The 22,954-nt window shown below is 48.0% G+C and overlaps 1 protein-coding gene across 1 annotated transcript in view; it reads right to left on the bottom strand.

The window, feature by feature from the left end:
• The window catches only part of PNPT1 (polyribonucleotide nucleotidyltransferase 1), an 86,019-nt gene extending 67,040 nt beyond the window's left edge, over positions 1–18,979 (bottom strand). The window contains exons 1-8 of the mRNA XM_088477327.1: positions 18,749–18,979; positions 16,571–16,631; positions 16,172–16,246; positions 15,204–15,309; positions 13,435–13,484; positions 13,206–13,269; positions 12,641–12,688; positions 3,608–3,721 (exon numbers count right to left, since the gene is read on the bottom strand). Coding sequence (XP_088333453.1) covers positions 3,608–3,721; positions 12,641–12,688; positions 13,206–13,269; positions 13,435–13,484; positions 15,204–15,309; positions 16,172–16,246; positions 16,571–16,631; positions 18,749–18,921 — 691 coding nt within the window. The 5' untranslated portion in view covers positions 18,922–18,979. The remainder of the gene's footprint in view (positions 1–3,607; positions 3,722–12,640; positions 12,689–13,205; positions 13,270–13,434; positions 13,485–15,203; positions 15,310–16,171; positions 16,247–16,570; positions 16,632–18,748) is intronic.
• Positions 18,980–22,954: the final 3,975 nt, after the last annotated feature.

Below are 22,954 nucleotides of genomic sequence, written 5' to 3'. Positions count from 1 at the left end.
GGAGAGCCCAGTCCGGGATCCAAAATGGATGACTCTTGTTCAAATGGGAAGTCTGTAACCACCAGGCTAGGGACAGGCAAACCTCTGGGGGATGGCTCATCGTCTGGGATCTGAGCAGATGGGGTAGCCCGTTCCACCTAGAGAGGATCAGGTGTTGTAGTGGCCTGGAGTGAAACTGGGCAAATTCCACCATGCCGCAGGTAGACACCATTGATCCCAAGGCCTGCATTGTAGAGTGAAACGACACTCTGCGATTGTGGAGCAGTCTGCGTAGCGTGTGCTGCAGTGCTGAAATCTTGTCCGACGTTAGGAAGAAGATTCGCTGAACTTGATAGTCCAGGAGGGCTCCCAAATGTACCATCCTTTGAGAGGGTCTCAGGGAAGACTTTTTACAGTTGATCAGCCAACTGTGCATTTGTAGAAAGGCAATGGTTACCTGCAGATAGCGGTGAAGAGTCTCTGGGGAGCTGGCCAATAGCAAGAGATCATCCAAGTATGGGAGCAGTCTGATTCCTTGACGACGAAGAGAGGCCACCATTAATGCCACGATCTTTGTAAAGACCCGAGGGGCCAATGAGAGGTCAACAGCAGAGTCTGATAATGGTAATGTTGCTGCAGTGTAGCAAACCGTATATATTGTTGATGGGAAGGCGCTATAGGTACATGTAGTTAAGCATCCTGAATGTCTAGGGATACCATAAAATCTCTCGGCTCCATAGTTAGGATAATAGAACGGAGGGTTTCCATACGAAACCTGGGCACCTTGATAAATTTGTTCAGAAATTTGAGTTTGAGGATAGGCCGATGAGACCCATTGGGCTTCTGAACTAAGAAAAGGGTAGAATAACAACCATTGCCCCGTTGTGAGGAGGGGACCCAAATTATTACCCCTTAATTCAGTAAGAACTGAATGGCTTTTTGTAACAGCAGGGCATGGGTCGAGTCCAATGGAGGTCCTGTGCAAAAGAACTGTTGGGGGGGGGGGGGGGTCACCTCAGGAAGGAGAGGGTGTATCCGTGGGAGACCACTTCTCTTACACAGGCATCTGACGTGTCAGGCTGCAGGCTTGTCCTCAGACTTGGCAGGTGGACGTCTAGTAGCCCAGGCTTGTTTGGCCCTAGGCTTGGAGGCCTTGGTTGATGTCTGTTGCCGTGGAAAGGACTGACCCTTGGCTTTGCCTTGAGGGTGAAGGGACCGAAAAGGATGACATCCGCAGCTTTATATTATATGTAGAGGGCAGGAACGCAGTCTTGTTGGAAGCTAAAGTAGTCACAATTTTATCCAATTCTTGACCATATAGGATGTCTCCTGTATAAGGCAGAGACTCTAAAGCCCGTTTTGATTCTGCACCTACTTTCCAAGAACGTAGCCAAAGAATACGACGGGCCACTATCCTGGAGGCCAGGAGTTGCTTCACCCAAGTAGGAGGCTGCATCCCTAATGTGAGATATGTAGGACAGTTGTTCCCTCAAAGCATCAGGGGGAAAAGTCTCTTCTAGGGCCTCTGCCCAACTCTCAATAGCTTTTGCCACCCAGGCCGTAGCCCTAGCAGGAAGAGTAGTAGCTCCTGTAAGAGAGTATATAGATTTATGACAAGCTTCTATACATCAATCTGTGGTCTCCTTCAAGGAGGTTGCAGTATGATTGGGCAAGGTGGCATTTTTAACCAGACGTGTTACATGAGAATCACCGTTGGGGGAACTTTCCATTTAGTACAATCAGGAGCTGGAAGCTGGCAAAAGGAACTGAACTATTTTGGAATTTGAAACCTTTTAAAGGGCATATTCCAAGCTTCACTCATGTGATCAGATAGCTGGTCAGAGTGAGGAAGCTCTGGTAAAACAACCTTTTGTTGCTTAAAAAGTGCATGTTTTTTCTTAGAAGCGGGTTCATCCTCTTCTATTTGTAGAATAGTTTTAATAGCTCTCACAACAGCAGGTATACTTAGTTTAGTTTAGAGGGTGGCTCCTCTTCTCCGGAGAAGGAGTCAGAGTGAGAGAGATCTGCGTCTTCTGCCTCCCCAGATGATATCAACATCGACAGCCGCCCCGTTTTGCTGCGAGCTCCGGAGCGAGTGAAGGTCTCACTTGCTACGGGGCGCGGTTGCGCACTGGGCCACCATCGACAAGTTTCCGAGCGGGTCTGAATCAGAGTCCAATCTAAGCAAGTCTCCCTTTATGACAGACTATTGTGCACCTGGGCTGTGTCCAGACAGGAGAATCAATTAGTGCACCTGACACTGCACACAGACAGGCAGTAATTAGTGCAGTGCCTCAGTAGCAACAAAGGCTGGAACTCCAAGCAATATGATCTGCTTAACTGCAGATCCTAACAGCTACCATGGGGACTGCTACTTGGTCCAGAAAGTTTGATAGCATTTGTGAAAAGGCAGCCCAGGGTGGGTTCTGAGGAGATACACAAGGGCTGATGGACTTGGGGCTGTGTAACAATTAATACAGAGAATGAGGTCCTCTGTGGCTAAGCCCGCAGAGCAGGACTTACAAGATATCAGAGTAGAAGAAGCAGCATCAGGCTGCTTGTTATTCTTTCCTTTGCCAGACATAGTCACAAGAATAACAAAATACACAGAATGATACAGTGCAATGAACACTTTGCAGTATGTGTCATATGGCACAATATAGTGTGCAACCATGCTATATGTGGCAGTGGGTAGTGTGCAACCGCGGTATATAGTATGCCATAGTCCTCACACTTAAATAGATGTGAGGTACAATGAACCCCCAATACCTTAGTGTGTCAGGGTATAGTAGAAAAAAAAAAAAGGGACAGGTATAAATTGACAGTATAGAAAATAGAGATTAGCGCTAGCACAAGTCACATACAAACGCAGAAAAAAACATTACATGTCTGCAATGGGCACTAAAATCGACTACACAGACCGCAGTGGCTGGTAGGATATAGCTTGTTTAACCTGGCCCGTATCTGAGGGGGCAGAGGGGGTGTGGGAGGAGCAGCTCAGGAATCGCCAAGACCACAGTGGAAAGGCGCCCTGAGCTAGGGGAGGGGCTGCAGGGAGAGCACCTTATCCCATGGCTGACATTAACCACCAGGTCCCCTGGCCTTTATAATATGCCTCTGCCCCAGTATCGTTATGTCCCGGTTGTCTAGTGGGCGAGCCAGTGTCCACATCAGCGTGAAAGGGGTTCCACCTTACTTGTCCCTTGAATTCCGGGCTGCAATCTGGAGGTCCAGGGAGCCTGCTAGGTAGTCCCCCTCGGAGCCCCGCCGGGAGTACCTAGTACAGGCTTGGTATCAGGGCGCTGCGGAGGGTTGATGGCGTGGCAGCACAGATGTTCAGAGGAATGTCTGGTGCTGCTCGCCCGTTTGGTAAAAAAGACAAAGTAAATGAAATCATAAAATTAAAGCTTGGGCTGCTTAATGCAGCCCTCTGTTATAATGGTGGTCCAGCTCCTGCCGGACAACCAACGAAACTGAAGTGCCCTTAGGCTGTGGGCGGGGTATAGGGGGCAGGAGCATCCTGGGACTGAAAAGCTTTGCTGTTAAGTGTCTGGTCCTCCTGGTCCCACCTACACCCCAATGTCTCCCTGTGGAGCTATACTTTCATAGAAAAGAAGTCTCTACTTACCTACTTGGCTTTGGGACTTGCCAGTGACTACTAGGTTTAGTGTACTTGTAGACATCTCTTTTCTGGTGGGATTAACAATAAACTCTCCATCAACCAGACCAATTCGCACAGCACCTGATGCAGGGGAAAAAGGAAAATAAAATGTAAGACTCAAGCTCTCACAGATGAAAAAAAAAACAAAACAGTAATTATGCATTCAAATAATATGAGATACGGTAAGAACTTACCCTTGTTATCTCTATTTCTACGAAGTCCATAGGGTTCCACAGGATACCTTGGGGTATAGGTGTGACGTCAATCGCTGGGCACCATAGAGTTAAGCTTTTCAGCCTCCCAGGATGCACTAGGGTCCCCCTGCTATACCCCGCCCCCGAGCCAAGGCACCTCAGTTAGTTATCAAGCCATAGGCCGGAGGAGGAGAAGGAAGAGAGAGAAAAAAGATCTGGACACATACAAGAATCACATTCTCACCAGAGGGAGACGGAAAACCGGTGACCAGAGCAAAGCCCATCTGCAGCACAGGTGCGACAGGGCGGGAGTCCTGTGGAACCCTATGGACTTCGTAGAAATAGAGATAACAAGGGTAAGTTCTTACCATATCTCATATTTTCTACTTCAGGGTCCATAGGGTATCCACAGGATACCTTGGGGATGTCCCAAAGCAGTATCCTTTAAGGGTGGGAACGCTCCTGTGCAGAAAGGAGAATCCGCCGCCCGAAGGAAGCATCCTGAGAGGTGAAGGTGTCAAACCTGTAATACCTCACGAAGGTATGGATAGAGGACCACGTAGCAGCCTTGCAGATCTGAACTGCCGAGGCACCACGTCGAGCTGCCCACGAAGGACCCACAGACCTAGTGGAATGAGCCTTCAGAGAAGGAGGAACCGGTAGGCCTTCATGAAGATAAGCTTCAGAAATAGCCATACGGATCCAGGCTGCCAAAGTTTGCTTTGAAGCAGGCCAACCCTTTTTACGGAAGCCATAGAGGACAAACAAAGCGTCCGACTTCCTAAACGAAGAAGTGCGGTCAACATAAGTCCTTAAGGCCCGCACAACATCCAAAGAGGCCTCACCCACGGAAAGACCCGGTGAGTTAAAGGCCGGAACAACGATTTCCTCGTTAACATGAAACTGGGAAACAACTTTGGGAAGAAACTCGGGCCGAGTGCGGAGCACTACCCTGTTCCCATGAAAAACCAAGAAAGGGGGTCTACAAGAAAGAGCCCCTAAGTCAGAAACACATCTGGCCGAAGCAATAGCCAGAAGGAAAACAGTCTTAGCTGTTAGCCATTTAAGATCCACTGAGCCCAGTGGTTCAAAGGCGGTCCTTGGAGAGCCCTCAGGACCACAGCCAAATCCCAAGGCGCCACAGGTGGAACAAAGGGCGGCTGAATGCGGAGAACACCTTGCATAAAGGTGCGCACATCCGGGATTGTAGCAATCCTACTGTGAAACCAGACAGATAGGGCCGAAACCTGTAGCAAGCAAGGCGAAGCCCATGATCTAGTCCCGCTTGCAGGAAGGCGAGAATCCGACAGACGAAACTCCCGCGGTGCATAACCTCTCGGTCGACACCACTGGAAGAACGTATGCCTACACACGATGGTATATCCTCGCGGAAGACGGTTTCCGAGCTCGCAACATGGTACGCACCACAGAGCTGGAAAACCCCCGGGACCTCAGCATGGCCGTCTCAACAGCAACGCCGTCAAAGACAGCCGAGTCAGGTCCGGGTGAAGACAAGGACCCTGAGACAGAAGGTCCGGTCGTAGCGGCAACCGCAGAGGACTGTCCACGGACAGACCCTGAAGGTCTGAGAACCAGTGCCGTCTGGGCCACGCGGGAGCTATCAACAGGAGCGTCCCTCCTTCCTGTTTGAATTTCCGGATTACCCGTGGAAGGGAGACCGGAGGGAACAGGTATGCGAACCGGAACGTCCACCGGACGGACAGAGCATCCACCAGAGACGCCCCTTCATCTCTTGTGCGAGACCCGTACACCGGCAACTTGTTGTTGTGCCGGGACGCCATGAGGTCGATCTCTGGAAGACCCCACCTGTCCACCAGCAGTTGAAAAACGTCCGGGTGCAGGGACCATTCCCCCGGATGAACGTCCTGGCGACTTAGAAAGTCCGCCTCCCAATTAGCACTCCCGGGATGAAGACCGCTGATATGGCCGGAAGATTGCGCTCCGCCCAAACCAGGATCCGAGAGACCTCTACGAGAGCCGCCCGACTGCGAGTTTCTCCTTGCCTGTTTATGTAGGCCACGGTGGTAGCGTTGTCCGACTGGACCTGCACCGGGTGACCCTGGAGAAACCGATGTGCCTGCTGGAGAGCATTGAAGACCGCACGGAGTTCCAAGATATTTATTGGAAGCTCCGCTTCTGTCGGCGTCCACCTGCCCTGGAACAAGTGTGGACCCGAAACTGCTCCCCAGCCCCGAAGACTGGCGTCCGTTGTCAACAGGACCCAATCTGGAACCCAGAACGGACGTCCCTTGTTGAGGTGGGTCGTCTGTAACCACCACGCAAGGGACAGGCGAACCTCCGGGGTGATCACAATCGTCTGGGACTTCAGAGACTGAGGCAGCCCGTTTCACTTGGACAGGATCAGGTGCTGCAGAGGTCTGGAGTGAAACTGGGCGTATTCCACCATGTCGAACACCGACACCATGGAGCCCAGTAACCTCATCGCCGAGTGTAGGGACACCCGGCGGCTGTGCAGACAACTGCGCACCCTTGACTGTAAAGCAGAGATCTTGTCCTCCGTCACGAAGATCCTTTGCTGTCTGGAGTCCAATAAGGCTCCAAGATGCAGAATCCTCCGAGACGGGATTAGAGTGGACTTCTGCCAGTTGATTAGCCAGCCGTGCCGTTGCAGCAGTGCAATGGTCAGGTCCAAGTGGCGTAACAGGAGCTCTGGAGATCCTGCCACCAATAACAGGTCGTCCAAGTACGGCAACATGCGGACTCCCTGCAGCCGCAGAGAAGCCGCCATGACCACCATCACCTTGGTGAAAACACGTGGTGCTGTCGCCAGGCCAAAAGGTAACGCCCGAAACTGGAAGTGGTCGCTGCGGATTGCAAACCTGAGGAACTGTTGATGGCGCAAAAGAATAGGGACATGCAGGTAAGCGTCCTGTATGTCCAATGACACCATGTAGTCCCAAGGTTCCAGCGCCAGAATGATGGACCGTAGGGTCTCCATCCGAAACTGCGGAACCCGCAAAGACTTGTTCAGTGCTTTGAGGTTGAGAATCGGACGATACGACCCATTGGGTTTCTGTACCAAAAATAGATTTGAATAGAAACCCTGGCCCCTCTGGGAGAATGGAACAGGCACTATAACTCCAGCCTGGAGCATAGTGTGCAATACCTTCCGCAGTTCCGTACCCTTGTTCCGGTCTGATGGTAGACCCGTGGTGAAGAATCGAGCCGGGGGTCTGTGCCGGAAGGAGAGGGCGTATCCGTGGGAAACCACCTCCAGAACCCAAGTGTCTGTCGTAGTGGCCGACCAACACTGGGCGAACTGCAGCAGGCGGCCTCCCACCCTGGGATCCCCCAAAGGGAGGCCCGGACCGTCAGGCCGCAGGCTTGTCATCTGGCTTGGGAGCCGGACGTCTGGTACTCCATGCCTGCTTCCGGGGCTTGGCCGATTTCTTAGGGCCAGCCTGTCGAGGAAACTACTGTGGTTTGGGCCTGCCCTGGGCCCTAGATGACCGAAAGGACGATGGTCCAGAACCAGAAGGAGCAGCGGCTGACAGGAGACAAGCCGATTTGGCTGCCGCCAGCGTGGCCACAATCTTATCCAGATCCGGACCGAAGAGAACTTCTCCGGTAAATGGCAACGCCTCCATACCCTTTTTGGAATCTGCGTCCGCCTTCCAGGATCACAGCCACAAGGTGCGACGAGCAGCCACCGCTGCTGAAGAAATTCTAGACACCAGAGTACTAATGTCTAGGGCCGCCTCGTTGATATAAGTGGCCGAATCACGGAGATTACCAATCAACTCCGCCTGTTCGGCCGGACAGTCGGAACCAAAAGAAGCCTCTAATCCGCCCAGCGCTCCATCGCTCTTGCAACCCAGCAAACGGCCATAGCCGGCCGTCCTGCCCCCCCGCAAGGGAATAAGCGGACTTCAGGCAGATCTCCACCTTGCGGTCCGTAGCATCCTTAAGGGAGGACATAAGATGTCATCGGCAATGTGGCACTACGGACAAGACAGGTCACGTGAGAATCCACCTGTGGAGGGGATTCCCACTTTGCAAAATAATTATCCGCGAACGGATAAGCCACCACCAGGCGTCTCTGCGACTGGTATCTTTTGCCAGGCTGTTTCCACGCCTCCTCTAAATGGTCCACCAACTGACCCGAAAGAGGAAAGACTGTGGCATCGCCATTCACATCTTTGAAAAAGGCATACTTAGATTTAGCCGCTGGGGGAACTTCGTCCTCAATCACCAAGGCTGTGCGGACCGCCCGAATAAGTCCAGGAATATATACTTTGGACTTAGCATCAGCGTCCTTAGTATGGAGAGGTTCCTGATCGTAAGGATCCAGAATCTCCCCATCATCAGACGTCCCCTCGTCATCCTCATAAGGAGCCGACAGACGCCACCGGCCGTTTATGCGGCCGCATCACAGACTCCCCTTGCAACACATCCGACAAGTGCTGTACAGAACTCGTCAGGGAGTTAACCCACGCTGGCTCCTGAGAAACCGGGAGCGGGGAAATAGGGAGACTGTGGGGTACCATCAATTGTCGTGGGAAACCCTGCATGGGTGACGACACCACTGACTGCTGGGATAAACCCATCGGTGTAAACGCGGGCTGCGGAGCTAACTGGCCCACTAAGGCTGTAAGCGCCTGAGCGAAACAAGCCCAGAGCGGCTCCTGTACCGGTGCTGTAACCGTAAGAGGCCGCGCCATGGACAAACACTGCCTGCAAAGGCCCTCCGCGCTACCCTCCCCCTCCGCTAACGGTACTTTACACGTAGTACACTGTAGCCGGAGGGGAAAATCACTTTCGGACATGATGGCACCAAGTATGTGACCTCTCTCACCAATTATAACTTAAATAGGCGAGAGACCACCCTGCAGCACTGCACCGCAAGGGCTTAGCAGAAAGAACAGGGACAGTAACAAAGCTGACAGTTTAGAGAAAAGTTACAGGCAGCAGCGCTAGCACAGTCACATACAATGCAAAGAAAATCAATTCCTGCACTAACAGCGCTGATCACTCAACTACGCAGACACAGGGCCTGGTAGGACACAGCGCTGCATACACAGACCTGACCACAGCGGAGGAGAGGTATGCGGGGGGACCCAGACCACGATGCTTCCTTCCAGGCTTCCAGCAGCGTTCACCATGCGTTCTGGAGAAGATGGCCGCTGAGGAGCAGAGAGGAGGCTGGCCTGGGGGAGGAGCGCTGCCACAGGACCAGTCGGCAGCGTGCAGAGAGGGCTGTGTGCAGCAGGGGAGGCGCCGGCTGTGAGACAGGGAAGGCGCGCTCCCCTGGCATACATTTAACCCCTGGGACGCCGCAGCGCTACCGCTCTGCTGCAGTCCGCTGTCCCAGGGGGTAGTGGAAAGCGCAGGTTGGTCGCCTGGCTCCACGCTGCAGCCAGTCCCCAGGGAGCCCCCTGCCTGGGGACTTAGGACCATGTGACCAGCGGGGACCCACCGCGGGACCCCGCTGCTTACCTTTGTCCCCCTTGGATCCGGCCATGGTCCGGAACATCTGGGGTCACCGCTAGCTGTGACCCCAGATGCTCACCAGCATCCCCGGATCGGTACCGGCGTTCTGGTACCGGCGGGGGTGTAGGGAAGACAGCATGGACGTCAGGACTGACTGTCCATGCTGTACATCCAGATGTGCAGCCACAGCTGCACTGAAGAAAGCTTCAGGGGCTCTTCTAGCCCCCACTCCGACAGGTGCACCCGACTTCGGCCGGGCACCAAACTAAACTGAGGTGCCTTGGCTCGGGGGCGGGGTATAGGAGGGGGACCCTAGTGCATCCTGGGAGGCTGTAAAGCTTAACTCTATGGTGCCCAGCGACTGACGTCACACCTATACCCCAAGGTATCCTGTGGATACCCTATGGACCCTGAAGTAGAAAATGTAGCAGTATAATTCTACTCAAGTATAAGAGGTAGGTTAAAAACAATCACACTCATACCAATGACGCCATTTAGGAGAAGTAGGAAAAGGAAATAAATAGAACACTGATTAGTAAAAGGAAGAAAAAAAAAAGTATCCGCACACAGACTATAAATATACATACCCTTTTTACGCTTTAAGATTAACCCAAAAACATGGAAATAAAATAAAGCATAATATAAAATTGCCAGAGCTATCCTGTTACAAAGGTGCATCTTAATCATGCCGCACCAAACAAACTGAATGCCTGTGGCTAGGGGCGAGGTATATATGGAGGAGGATTCGAGGCAACCTGGGAGCTGAGGCTTTAACTGTTTGGTGCCTGGATCTCTCCAACCACAATATCCCCAAGGCATCCCTGTGGATCCCTATGGACCCTGAAGAAGAAACAGAGGTTCCTAAACTGGCAGCCTTGCAGTGGTGCAACGGGTTGGTGGTTCAGGGCCAAATCAAATTATTTATGCCCCATTTGATTGGCAGCCAACAGCTCTGATTATGCCTATCATAAAAAAACCATGGACCAACAGAATCCCAACCCTGCCCACAACCACATAAGATGGCAGGTAAGCACAAGTAATTCATGTAATAATTTTTCCTGAGTTTCTCAGTAAGAAACTTTTGGCCTTGGGGCGCCATGAAAAAAATGCTGATACGCTAGGACGCCAGGATTCAAAAAAGTTTGGGAACCACTGGGCTAAACCAAGCTGGTTTAGCCTTTAAAATTCTTGCCACTTTAAAAATACGGGGAGACTCACATAAATCCCCGAAGCGGCTGAAGATCACAAGCTACCACTCATCTCAGTAGGAATGAAGGTTTTGAATTGAAATAAACATGAAGGAAATTAAACTATGAAGGTGCGTACACACGTAACGATTTTGTAACTGATTATCTGTCAGATTTTCCCTTGAAAAGTGAACGATTTTTTGAAGTGTAATGAACGATTTTTACAACGATGAACGAAAAATGTTCCTTCCCTTAATGAAAATCGTTCTGTTGGACAGTCTGAAATGAACTACAAACGGGAGCGCGCTTGAACGATTTCGTTCATTGGTATAACTCAGAAACCGAACGATTTTTTGAACAATTGAACGATAACGACGTCGTTATAGTTAAATCGTTAAAAAAAATAAAATAAAATCGAGTGTTTCTCTGTGTATTGCCTCTTTAATGTGTTAGAGTTGTTTACTCTTTAAGATTGAGAATGTTAATTGTGGTTTTCTCCTGTCCTGTAGGATTGTTAGGGGAGGAGTTTGTGAAGTCTTAGCTGATGCTAGGCAGATATAGTACCTCTCCAATCTTGTTCACCCTCCCACCCTCCATATTTCTCTGTTGTGTGTGAATTTACTGCATTGGTTCATCTCATTGAAATGAAGACCAATAGCAACAAGAATGTGGAAAAATACCAGGGGGATTCCCTTATAATAGGCTTTTTTTAAGAAGCCACATAGTCACAGCATAATAAAATTATTATTATTTTTTTTTTTTAACCATTTGGTTTAAATCATGGTTTAAAAAGCCAACCCTGAGTAAACATTTAAGAAATAAGTCATAGTACCAAAAATAAAACTTTGCACATAAGTCACATGTGATTCAGAAGTAAAACATACGAGTTTTGACTATAGTAGTGACCAATGTACATACCAATCAGAAGGAGCAACACATGGAGGACGGGGAGAAAGAAGAATTATTTTTTTTCTACTCTGCTTTCCTCCTTCAACAAGGCCAATTCAAGCTCATTATGGGCGTTCTGATTTAACATAAACCAGCGGTAAGCAGATCTTTATAACCTGCTGGCAGATCGCTTCCCCAAACTAAATGTTGGTGAGCTAAAGTAGAGTAAATAGATGATACACAAGCTGCGGAAACCTACTAAAAATAGTATAATAAGATCCTTTTTATACCAGATGACAAACGGCTTTTCACAGATTTATAAATAAGAGCACCCAGTAACACTGCACACTAACAAGGTGTATAAGCAAAAATTTCAATTTTGTAGGTAGGTGATCAATCTTCATAAAGAGAAACAATTTCCACATAACACACTTTCATCGAACAACGTTTCTCCATTTGGTTTTTGCATACTTTAAACCAGAGGGTCTCAAACTCCGCCATTACAGTCCACATTTTAGGGATATCCATGCTTGAGCACAGGTGACTTAATTAGTAACTCAGTCAATTTGATTTAACCATCTGGACTCAGGATTGGATATCCTTAAAACCTGCACTGTAATGGCAGAGTTTGGAAACCTCTGCTTTAAACCAAATATTCAAGTTTTCCAAACACAAAAGTATTCTCCAACACTCACGTATTTCACACAAAAATATATACATTAAAAATGTGTTTTCTTATGACACTGGATGGGTAACAGACATGTGTGGCAGATTTCAACATTGTGATGAAACACTGGGCTTTATTTACAGAAAAAAACCACAAACTTCGATAGAATCTGGAATATTCCGGAGATGCGCTTATTCCCTTTGTGCTTCACTTTCTGCATCGTTTAATTCCTTTGCATTCAGGGCACCACTACTGTGTTACTATGATTGGTGGGCTTGTGTCATGTGACTGCTGCTCCGTTGTCTGTGATAACTGGAACAGACAAACACAGGCTGGTGTTTCTTCACCTCTTTTCCTATTAGCCTTCTGTGTGAATCACGATTGGACCTACATGTGAACATCCCTTTAAGAACCTGCAGGGTTTTCAGATCTTTATTGGTATCTGTTTACATATAGTAATAAATCTAATGATGAAGCAATTGGTAATACTTCAGTTAATCACAGGCAACAATTCATTACAGCACACATTAAATCTCCTTATTCCAGACCAAAAGGTATTGTAGCAGTCATATCCAGTATAATCTTTACTTACCAACCGGTCCATTCCAAGGTATATCTGACAGTGCAAGTGCAGCAGAAGCTGAAACAAGAAAACCCTATGTGAAATGCAGTACAACTATAGAAGCAAGTGGCAAAAGAAGACATAAATGACCATAACAGCTTTGAGCACATAATGTACGCAGCCTAAAGTTATTAGGAAAGCATGAATGGTATCACAACTACCAATTTGCACAAGACGGTGGAACAAGGCTGCAGATATCAAACACTATGCAATCCTACCGACTCTAAACAAGATTCACTGTTGATAAATCAAGCAATAGAAATGATGGTCAACAAAAGGATAAATATATGCAGCTTTACACATTACTTATATGCCAATGTACACACCAACGGGAAATAAATGTGCAGAATAACAATTTAAGATATTCATTTCAGCATATTCCACAATATCTTTAGTATTCCTCCCCGCCATCACCCTCTCTCTTGCTTCATTGCCATATCTGTCATCTACATATTAGTGATCAGGCCACTAGTGAGGTAAAATACTCTGAAATGTCAGCATAAAGTATTTAGAGCAGTAGGGAAATCAGTAATACCTGCATTTATGGCCAACACATCAGGCTCATTGACTCCATCCACTGCTAGTAAATTACATAGGATCTACAGTTGAAAAACAAATAAGTCAAGTATTGCATTTGTGATGTTTAACAGAAACATCCCCAGATAAACAATCATGAAGCCAAACATATAAAATGCTGTGATGAAAACTTACTCAGGTAGCCATTAAATTTAACACTCACTTTACAACAAACACATAACACTCACTTGTGTATCATAAAAGTAACCAGAGGGAAACAAGGGCCGAATTGACCGATCTGTAAAGATAAAAATGTTTAATTTTAGTCATTATGAACTTGTAAAAAAAAAAAAAAAAAAAAGTAGAGAAAGTGCCATAGAAAGAACAATTAAATAAAGACACATGGACATGCTGTAGGAAGCTGCATATTCGATCTAACAAACTAGAGGATCAAACAAAAAAATATTAGAGGTTGCACACAAATTAAGTGAAGAAACAGGCCTTAGGAGTAGTTTTTTTTTCCCTTCAGGTGGCTAGGATACAGTGTGAAACTGGTAGGTCTCAGTAGTGTAGGAGTGCTTTCACAGTAGCTCCAGGCGGGGTTCACTTGAACCTTGTAGGAGCAAAGTGCGAGAAGGGGATGTCTGTATTTGGACTGCTGCAATCCAATTCTACATATAGGGATCGGAGTGCCAGGCCCTTATTCAGTAGTGCCAGTGTCCCCTGAAGAACAGACTTCTGGCTGTAGCAGCTCCAGGTTATAGTGCCCCATCTAGTGTCCAGAGTCTAGTGCCCCATAAAAGCCAGAGGTGTGTCGATTTAGGCTTTTATGGGGCACTAGACATTGGAACAATAAACACTATTCTTATTAAAATTCCTGCAAGACAATTATACCAGCTGAGCATCTGTTATTTACAGATAGACGGTGCCACTCTATTCCTTGCCATCTAACCTGGGGGAATTTTTTGTGATTTTCTTGACTAGATAATAATAATAATAATAATAATAATAATAATAATAATAATAATAATAAGAGATAATCCCTCTTTTTTAGGCCCGTTTCAGACCAAAACTTTATTTGAGAAATGTCCATTCTGTGCATCGTGATCAGCTATCCTGTGTTGAACACCGCGTTCTAAGTCAATTATCTTGCTCCAGCCTTGATCCAAAGTGCAAAGTGCAGATGAGTCCTCATACAGCTAAACGCCTTTACGCCATTTGGTGCAAGACGCTTGGTGCTACTTTAATGGCATGAACTTAGACACTCTGCAAATGGTAGTGAAGCAAAGCTTTTCCTAAATATTGCATCTTAGTCATATCATAGCCACATACAAAGATGCTAGGTTACTACTTTTGTTGCAAAGGAATTGGTATAAAATGTGTATAGAGTTGCATATTAAGCATAGATTCAGTAAGAGGAATGGCCATGGCCACTCGTGTCTGAACCCTTTTTTTTTTTTTTTCTTTTACACATTTTCGATTTAGTCGCACAGAGAAGGAGAAGTACTGCCAGTGCCAGTGGTCAATGCAAGCTTGTAATGCAGTTTTGTCACTTTAGCGGTGTGAATAAGACACAAAATTTGAGAAAAAAAAAAAAGACTCTTGGTGCGGAAAAGTTGCAAAGTCTGTGACGCGCCTAATGGGGCTTTTTGACATGATTAGAGCAAAGGTGTATGAGGACACATCTGTAGGTGTTCACAGAAAAATGAGCCAGTCACCAGTAAATAGGTGCTGCGGCTGCTAAAACAAACCCCCCAAAAAACCGTAAGTAGTCACAAGTATTAGTGAAGGAGACCGGTGGTGGCAGCGAATATTCTAATACCCTCTGTCTCATGATGGTACATCATTGACAATTGTCTGGTAGCCAAGTAACACCAGTAGCAATAGTAAGTAAAAGCAGGTTACTGATTGGGAGACAAAATTAAATATAAATGTCAAAACAACGTACTGGGCAAATTAGACTCTAAAAATGAAGGCACTTTTTATATGTTGCAGAAGTAACTTATTTGTAAAGTACCTATTATTCTGCTGGTAAGAATTTCATGGGGAGTAGACCCAAGTTCTCTTCTTAGATGATTTGTGGGTATTCTTCCTGCAGCAGCAGCTTTTTGTCTATAATCTACCTAGAAAACAGATACACTTATTGGCAATTTCTGTTATTACAAGGAAAATAATTTGAAGTATTTTACACTATGGGAAATCAAAACACTAGCACAGCATGAACAAAGCAGCTTTCATGGAATTCTTATCACTGAGATAAGCAAACTGTGACTCTTCCTGAGAAAACGCAGGTATCATCTGCCTTCCAGGGGACACCATTAGATGTATGCACCCAATGACAGCAATAGATCATATATGCTGAAAACTAGATTCAAGGGAAAGTGGTTTCAGAGGAATACATACGAATTACCACCGGACCCAAGTCCGGCGGTTCAAATCCCGACAGCGGCTGGCCGACATGGCTGAAAATCCCGATCGTCCCCAGGTAAGTATGAACTAACCTAACCCCCTAACCCTAACCTTCCTTAGGGGTGCCTAACCCTAACCTTCCCCCCCAGTGCCTAACCCTAAACCCCCTTCCCCACCGCCTAAACCTAAGCCCCCCGGGGGGGTACCTAACATTAAGTCCCCCCACCTGGGGGTGCCTAACCCTAACCTCCCAGTGGGATGCCTAACCCTAAGTCCCCCCCCCAGGGGCCCTAAACCTAACCCCCCCGCGCGGCTGTCTGCAGCGGCGCCCGGCATCACTTCGATCGGGATGCCGGGTGTCGGTCTCCTGGCGTCGGTAAAATTACAGGCGTCTAGAATTAGACGCCTGTCATTTAACCCTCGCCGGGATAAAGCAGTCGGGAAGCCGGCTGTTGGGCTTACGTCCGCCAGCTTCCAGATTGCATACCGTTTCAGAAGCAGATTTGCTTTTGGCTTGCAGTGGCTATAGCTCACGTACACTGAAAAATGTAAAACAGAGGCGTAAATCTCACTTACCACTAATGGCATGAACTGAGATGGAGAAGGCTTTGTCTTACTCACAGCAGTTACCATTACTGAAGTATCACCTAGCTTGATTAAAAAAAAAAAAAAAAAAAAATAAATTAATAATAATAATAATAATAATAATAATAATAATAATAATCACAATAAACCTGAAATTCATTCAAATTAAATTACTTCATGTTCTTGTAACAGACTCTCTCATTCATGCAACAGTTTTTTTTCCTTATATAAAAAAAAAGTATATGCTTTTTAAACATTTCAAATTTTTTTGTATATTTTGCGAAAGGAAAAAACATTTTTATTTTTAGCTTTGACAATTACAGGGTTTTACACTTTTATATTAAGTCCTAAGGAAGTTAATAGTTGAAGAAGACACATTTTCTACTTTACCTTCACAACAGCACACCCATCTGCAAAGCGTGCAAGCTTCCCGGAGGTAACTTCCAACTTTCTGTTGACAAAAGAAAGTTTATATATGTGTAGCAACTGAAGCAATGTATTGCTGTCATCTCACACTAGGACATGCTTTTGATATTACGGAATATGCATAATCACATGCTTTCTCAGCCCCAGCATCCCATGAGCAAAACAAAACATTTCATGGAAACATGCCTGCACTGCGCATAAGAAAAGCCACAGTTCAAGTCTTCGTGACTGACTATAAAATATATATATATATATATATTTTTTTTAATGAGTATTAAGCTATATGTGATTTTAAAACTAATCAAACTAGGTCTGTATTGTAGTAACCCAGAGAGGAGTATGGGTTTTCCTGACCAATAGATTTTTTTTTATTATTTATTGATGAAACAAAATCTTACTTTTGTCTTTTTATTTGAAAATATTTCTTGCTGATACAGTTACTGGTGAATTGCATCCCTGACAGAAGCTTGGGGAGCCGCTGCCATAGTCTAATAAGTTAAACGCGGCTATAGAACAGCTAACTGATAAGCGCATCTATTTGAATGAAACATTTTTTTAACCACACCCGTGAATGCAAAGTGTTTTGCTTTGGTGGAGTTATATTATTATATATGTGTGTGTACACACACACACACATATATATACAAGTACACCTGGGTAACATCGGTCCGTCTGACATCTGGCCCCCTCCCAATTCCATCCCCACTGAATACTTACCCTGTTCCTGTGCCAGCAGAGTAGGGATGGCCATCAGAGTGACCTCCTTCGATGGCAGCAGTGGCACAAACCATAGATGGTAAACTATGCAGTTATGTACCACCGATAAGTTTGTCCATCAAAGTGTTCGCACATGCATAGAAGGGACGGCCAGTGCAGCTGGGCAGTTTCCTTTGTGCATGTGCGGAGGTCAGGTAGCTTCAACTTCTGACAGGAACAGGGCCCGGGGGAGGAGTCTCGGTCGGCATCCCAGCAAACTTTATCTGGAGCCAGAATGCTGAGCCTGTCAAGTCAGCTATGGAGCAAGGCAGGCCATCAAAGAGCATACAGGGTCGTACCTCCCAACTGTCTCGTAGCCCCACCCGCCGGCTGCAGTGTCCGGCTGTGGGGAGAAGTTTGGGGAGAGCACTCTCACTGCTGCTCTAATAGATGCTGTGCTAATGCATACGGCATCTCTTCACTGTGCGGGGAGAGCCTGGGGGCAGCAAGAGGATTTCCCACAGGACATCACCAAGTGTGCTGGCTTCGCCCCCAGAGTGATAAAAAATTGTGGGGTGCCATGAGGGCATGCCTCCTTCACCACTATGCCACACCCCCATTTTGGGTGTACAGGGGTCCTGATACATATATTAAGAATGTTGGGAGGTATGCAGTGTGCCGATTGACAGCCTCACTCTATAGTTGACTTGACAGGCTCAGCTGTCACTCAGCAGGTCAGCATCGTCCCGGCTCTTACACACAGTGCAGCACTCGATGGTAAAACTATTTATCAGCTGATGACCATCAATGGTTTGTAATCACTGATAGGGGTGGCCATCGGTGGGCCTATCGCTGATTACCATCAATGGCACAAAAACCATCTATGGTGAACTATCAATGGCTTGCACACCCTCGATGACCACTGCTGCTGGGGGAACGACAGGCCATGCTCCAATAAAAAATGGGGGCAGGGCTTAGAGGCAGCCAGGGGAGGGGCTAAGCTCTGTCCCATTAAGGGACAAAAAAACACAAAAAACCTTTGGCTCCCACTCATTCAATGATGGCAGGATAACCATTGGTTCTCTGCCATTGATGGAAAAACTAGATAACATCGGACGGCCACCATGAATGTTTTGAAATCATCAATGGTCATCCATACCGCAGAGTAGTCCAGCACATATCGGAGACGGAACAGACATTACCATAATTATTATACAGATACACACGTTATGACCAAGCAAAAATACAATATAGCATTAAACACTGTGGCCAGGATATTGTGACTCATTATGTTTGTAAAAATAAATAAAATAAATAATATACATAAATATATGGTGCTGCTGACTCTTCTACTAAATGACCACAATGTACTTTACTGCAGGAATACGGAGAGGACAGGTGTCAGTCAGGGAGAGGGACACACGTGTGCCCCTGCACATGCATTACCTGCCGCCCAGCTCCACACCCACAGAGCCGCTGGCTGCCCTACAGCTGCCACTCAGCACTACACGGGAACAGGGCAGGGGGAAGCGCCTCACTCCACACCGAGCAGCACCCCATGCCTTGTACAGTAACCCGCTCATCATCACTTCAGAACGACTTCTCCAGGAGGCGGCCATGACAGCTATCCCCCGCCCTCCCCGAAATGCAGGCGCTGATTGGATGAGACTGATAACTACGTCACCACACTGGCCGCACGGAAAGCCGGTTTCGATTCACAGACCTCTGGGCGGAGCTTGTAGAGGTCACGCAGCGTGGCTGATGACGTCACGGGCTGCTGTTGTTGGTTGTGCAGCCTGTAGAGGGCACAGCTATGACTCTGAGCTTCTGCTGGTACATAAGTACATCCATGATAGTGTGCACTAATATAGAAGATATATCAAAGTTTCGGGAGCGATATCTGCCCCACCTGCTGTGCAACATGATTTATCAAGGTACTAAGCTACTTACTTTTTCTACTTCAGGGTCCATAGGGTATCCACAGGATACCTTGGGGTATAGGCGATGGCGGCAGACATCCAGGCACCACAGAGTTCAATTTTCAGCCTCCCAGGATGCACTGACTGGGGTCCCTCTCCTATACCCCGCCCCCGAGCCTCAGGCCACTCAGTTTTCGTCGGTGCCTGGCCGGACCAGTTGCACCATACAGAGGGGGGTCTTTTCAAGGCCCCTGAAGATTTCTTCGCAGCTGTGGCTGCACAACTAGAGTGCTCCAGCATAGGACAGTCAGTATTGACATCCATGCTGTCACTCCTACACCCCGCCGGTACCGATCTGGGGATCCTGGTAGGTAGCTGGGGTCACAGCTAGCAGTGACCCCGGCTACCTGGACTGTGGCCGGATGCACGGGGGACAAGGTAAGCGGCGGGGTCCCGCGGTGGGCACCCCCCGGTAACACAGTCCTTTTTGGTCCCCAGGCAGGGGGCTCCCTGGGGACCGGCTGCGCATGGGGCCAGGTACTGATCCTGCGCCTTCCACTAGACCACCAGGGACAGTGGACCGCAGCATGTGCGGTACAGCGCGGCGTCCCAGGGGTTAATAGCAGGCCAGGGGAGAACGCCTTCCCTGTCTCACAGCCGGCGTCTCCCCCGCTGCACAGTGCCATTCCACAGCGGGCTGTGTCAGCGCTCCTCCCCCGGGCCCGCCTCCTCTCTGCTCCTCGGTGGCCATTTTCTCACTACATGTGCTGGGAGTGACAAACGCTGCTGGAAGCTGTTACAGGTGCCATTGCGGTCCGGGTCCCCCGCTTACCTCTCCTTCAATTAAGGTCAGTGTATGCAGCACTGTTTCCTACCAGGCTCTGGTCTGTGTAGTTGATCGCAGTGCTTGTAATGCAGGATGATATCTGTGCATTGTATGTGACTTAAATGCTAGCGCTGTTTGCCTGTACTTTAATTTCTGACTGTCAGCCATTTTCCTATCCCTGTTATTCTTCTGCTACAGCCCGTGCGGTGTTGCAGGGTGTTTATTACCTCACAGTAAACGTGGTTTTTCTGTGTGGGAGGTCACATACGCTCCGTTCACACTCCTCATGTCTGAAAGTGAACGAGGATATCCTCTTCCAGCTATAATTGACTGATATCATGTACAGTTAGCAGAGGGATATGTAGAAGCTGAGGGTTTATGGAGGGCATGTTGTATTATATATCACGCCCCATTTCTGTCACTGTGCCTGCACAAAAAAGGGACCGCCCTCGGCTGGCTAAGATGCTTACAGCCCTTGTGGGCAACGCCCCCTGCGTTTCCCCATAGGGGTTATCGCAGCGAGTGGTGGTCTCAGCACATGCAGGGGTCCCTGGGCAGTTAATGGTACCCCAGTGTATCCTGTTTTTCGCCCCCCAGGTCTCGCAAGAGCCTGTGTGGGTGAATTTATTGTCTAAATGGTATAGCGCCTGATGGACGTTTTACAGGGGGAGTCACCATTTCGGCCTTCTAAACGGCTTTTCGGGTCTCAGACGGGTAAGGACATGACGTCTGATGACTGTGACATTATTGACTTTTTCAGACACGAGCCCCTTAGTGCAAAGGAGGCGTAGTCTGGGTCTAAAGTCTATATACCTGGCCTTATACGGGCAGTCCGTGCGGCTTTGGTTATTACATATCCCCCGTGGCTAAATCCAAATATGCCTTCTTTAAGGATAAGGGTGTTGCCACTGTAATTCCTCTATCTGGTCAGGTGGATCATTTAGAGGAGGCGTGGAAAATCCAGGTAAGTGGTTCCAGCCTCAAAAACGGTTGACCTTTTGCATACCCCTTTGCGGATAATTATTTTTCCGAATGCGAGTTACCTTTACGGATAGATTCTTATGTTACACGCCTAGTGAGGGGTGCTACGTTGCCCATGCCCTCCAGGTCCTCCTTGAAGGAGGTTACACATTGCAAGGTGCAAATATATCTAAAATCCAATTATTCCCTTGCTGGAGGGGCTTCCAGCCCGGCTATGGCCGTGTGCTGGGGGGCCAGAGCCATGGAGCGCTGGGTAGGTAACTGGATCTCTGCACACTGACTCTCCAGCAGAGCAGGTGGGTAGTGGCAAATTCTCAGAGACTTAGCCACGTTCATAATGAGACCGTCTTACATATAGCCTACTCCTTTCCAGAATCTCCTCGGCAGCAGTAGCGGCTCACCGCTCCCTGTGGTTGCGCTCTTGGAAAGCGGACGCAGATTCCATTTGGAATGCTTTGCCTTTTACGGGACAGGTCCTGTTTGGCCCTCATCTGGACACAATTGTGGCCCCGCAGGCAGCAGCTACATCTTCGTGTCTGCCATCGGCTACAGTCCCATCGGGGTCTGGGGCTTCGTTTTTTTGGCCCTGTGAGGCCAGGGCAAGTCTAAAATATAGCTTTCCAAGACAGTCAGTAGCCAGGAAATCTTCTCAACCATAAGAACAGGCTTGGAGTGCAAGACGTCCTACTCACAAGTTGGACTTTAAGCCTTCAGCCTCATGGGACGGGCCTCCTCTCGGGGGACCCCAGAGTTGGAGGCCGGCTTCTCCAGTTCGCCCAGTGCTGGTGTCTGACCACCATGGACACTGGGGTATGGGAAGTATTTTCTTGAAGGTATGTCCTCTCCTCCCGGTAAAAGCCTCCCAGACGGTTTTTAGTTACAGGTCTTCTGTCAATTCAAGACAAGGCCCTGTAATTTTTGAGGGTGTTACACTCTATGTTCCAGGCAGGAGTTATAGTACCTATTCCGTTGCCACAAAGGTGAACGAGGTATTACTCCATCCTCTTTCTGGTACAGAAACTCAATGGGTCTTACCTGGACATCCTCAACCTCGAATCATTCAACAAATTCTTAAGGGTTCCTTGGTTCAGGAGGGGGACCCTGCATTCCATCATTCAATGGATCCTGGGAATTTTGTGGTGTCGTTGGATATATTCAGGGTGACTACCTGAATGTCCCTATTTTCTTAGCACACCAGTGTTTTTCCTCAGGTTTGCAGTGGTCGATAAGCATTTCCAGTTTTACCAGGGTCATGGCAGTTATGGCAGCCCATCTGCGATGGCGGGGGTCCGCTTGTTACCCAATCCGGGAGACCTCCTGTTGTTACCAGGGTCTCCAGAGATACTTCAGTGCCATCTGCAATGGACAATATCTGTGTTGCTACGTTAGGGCTGACTGATACACTGGAAATGGTCCTCTCTGATTCTTCACAGAGGATGCTCCATATCCCAACATCTGAGGATCTTTGTGATTGAGGAAAGGATCTCTGCATTACAGGCAAAGGTACGCAGTTGCCTGCAGAGTCGCCGAGTGTCTATTCACTCGGCAATGTGGTTCCTGGGTTCCAGGGTGTCGCTGTTCGACATGGTGCCCAGTTTCACTCTGAACCTCTAGAATAATTGATCCTCTCTGGATGGGATGGGTTGCCCCATAGGATAAAGTCAATAGTGCTTTTCCCGGAAGTTTGTCTCTCTCTGGCCTGGTGGCTGCGGAAAGCTCACCTAAACAAGGGGCACCCCCTATGGGATTGTGGACAGGGTCCTTCTGACGACGGACGCCAGTATCCGTGGCTGGGAAGCAGTGACGGGTCTACACTTGTTCCAGGGCAGGTGGACACCAGTAGCTTTTGCGCTTCCTATAAACATCTGAGAACTCTGAGCAGTATTCAAGGTTCTCCAGCATGCAGGACAGGTCCTCCACGGAAAT

This window comes from Taudactylus pleione, unplaced genomic scaffold (genome assembly GCF_031769625.1).
Source record: "Taudactylus pleione unplaced genomic scaffold, aTauple2 ptg000201l, whole genome shotgun sequence".
NCBI classification, from domain to species: domain Eukaryota; kingdom Metazoa; phylum Chordata; class Amphibia; order Anura; family Myobatrachidae; genus Taudactylus; species Taudactylus pleione.
Note: the sequence above shows the minus strand (reverse complement) of the source record. Positions and strands in the feature narration are given on the sequence as shown.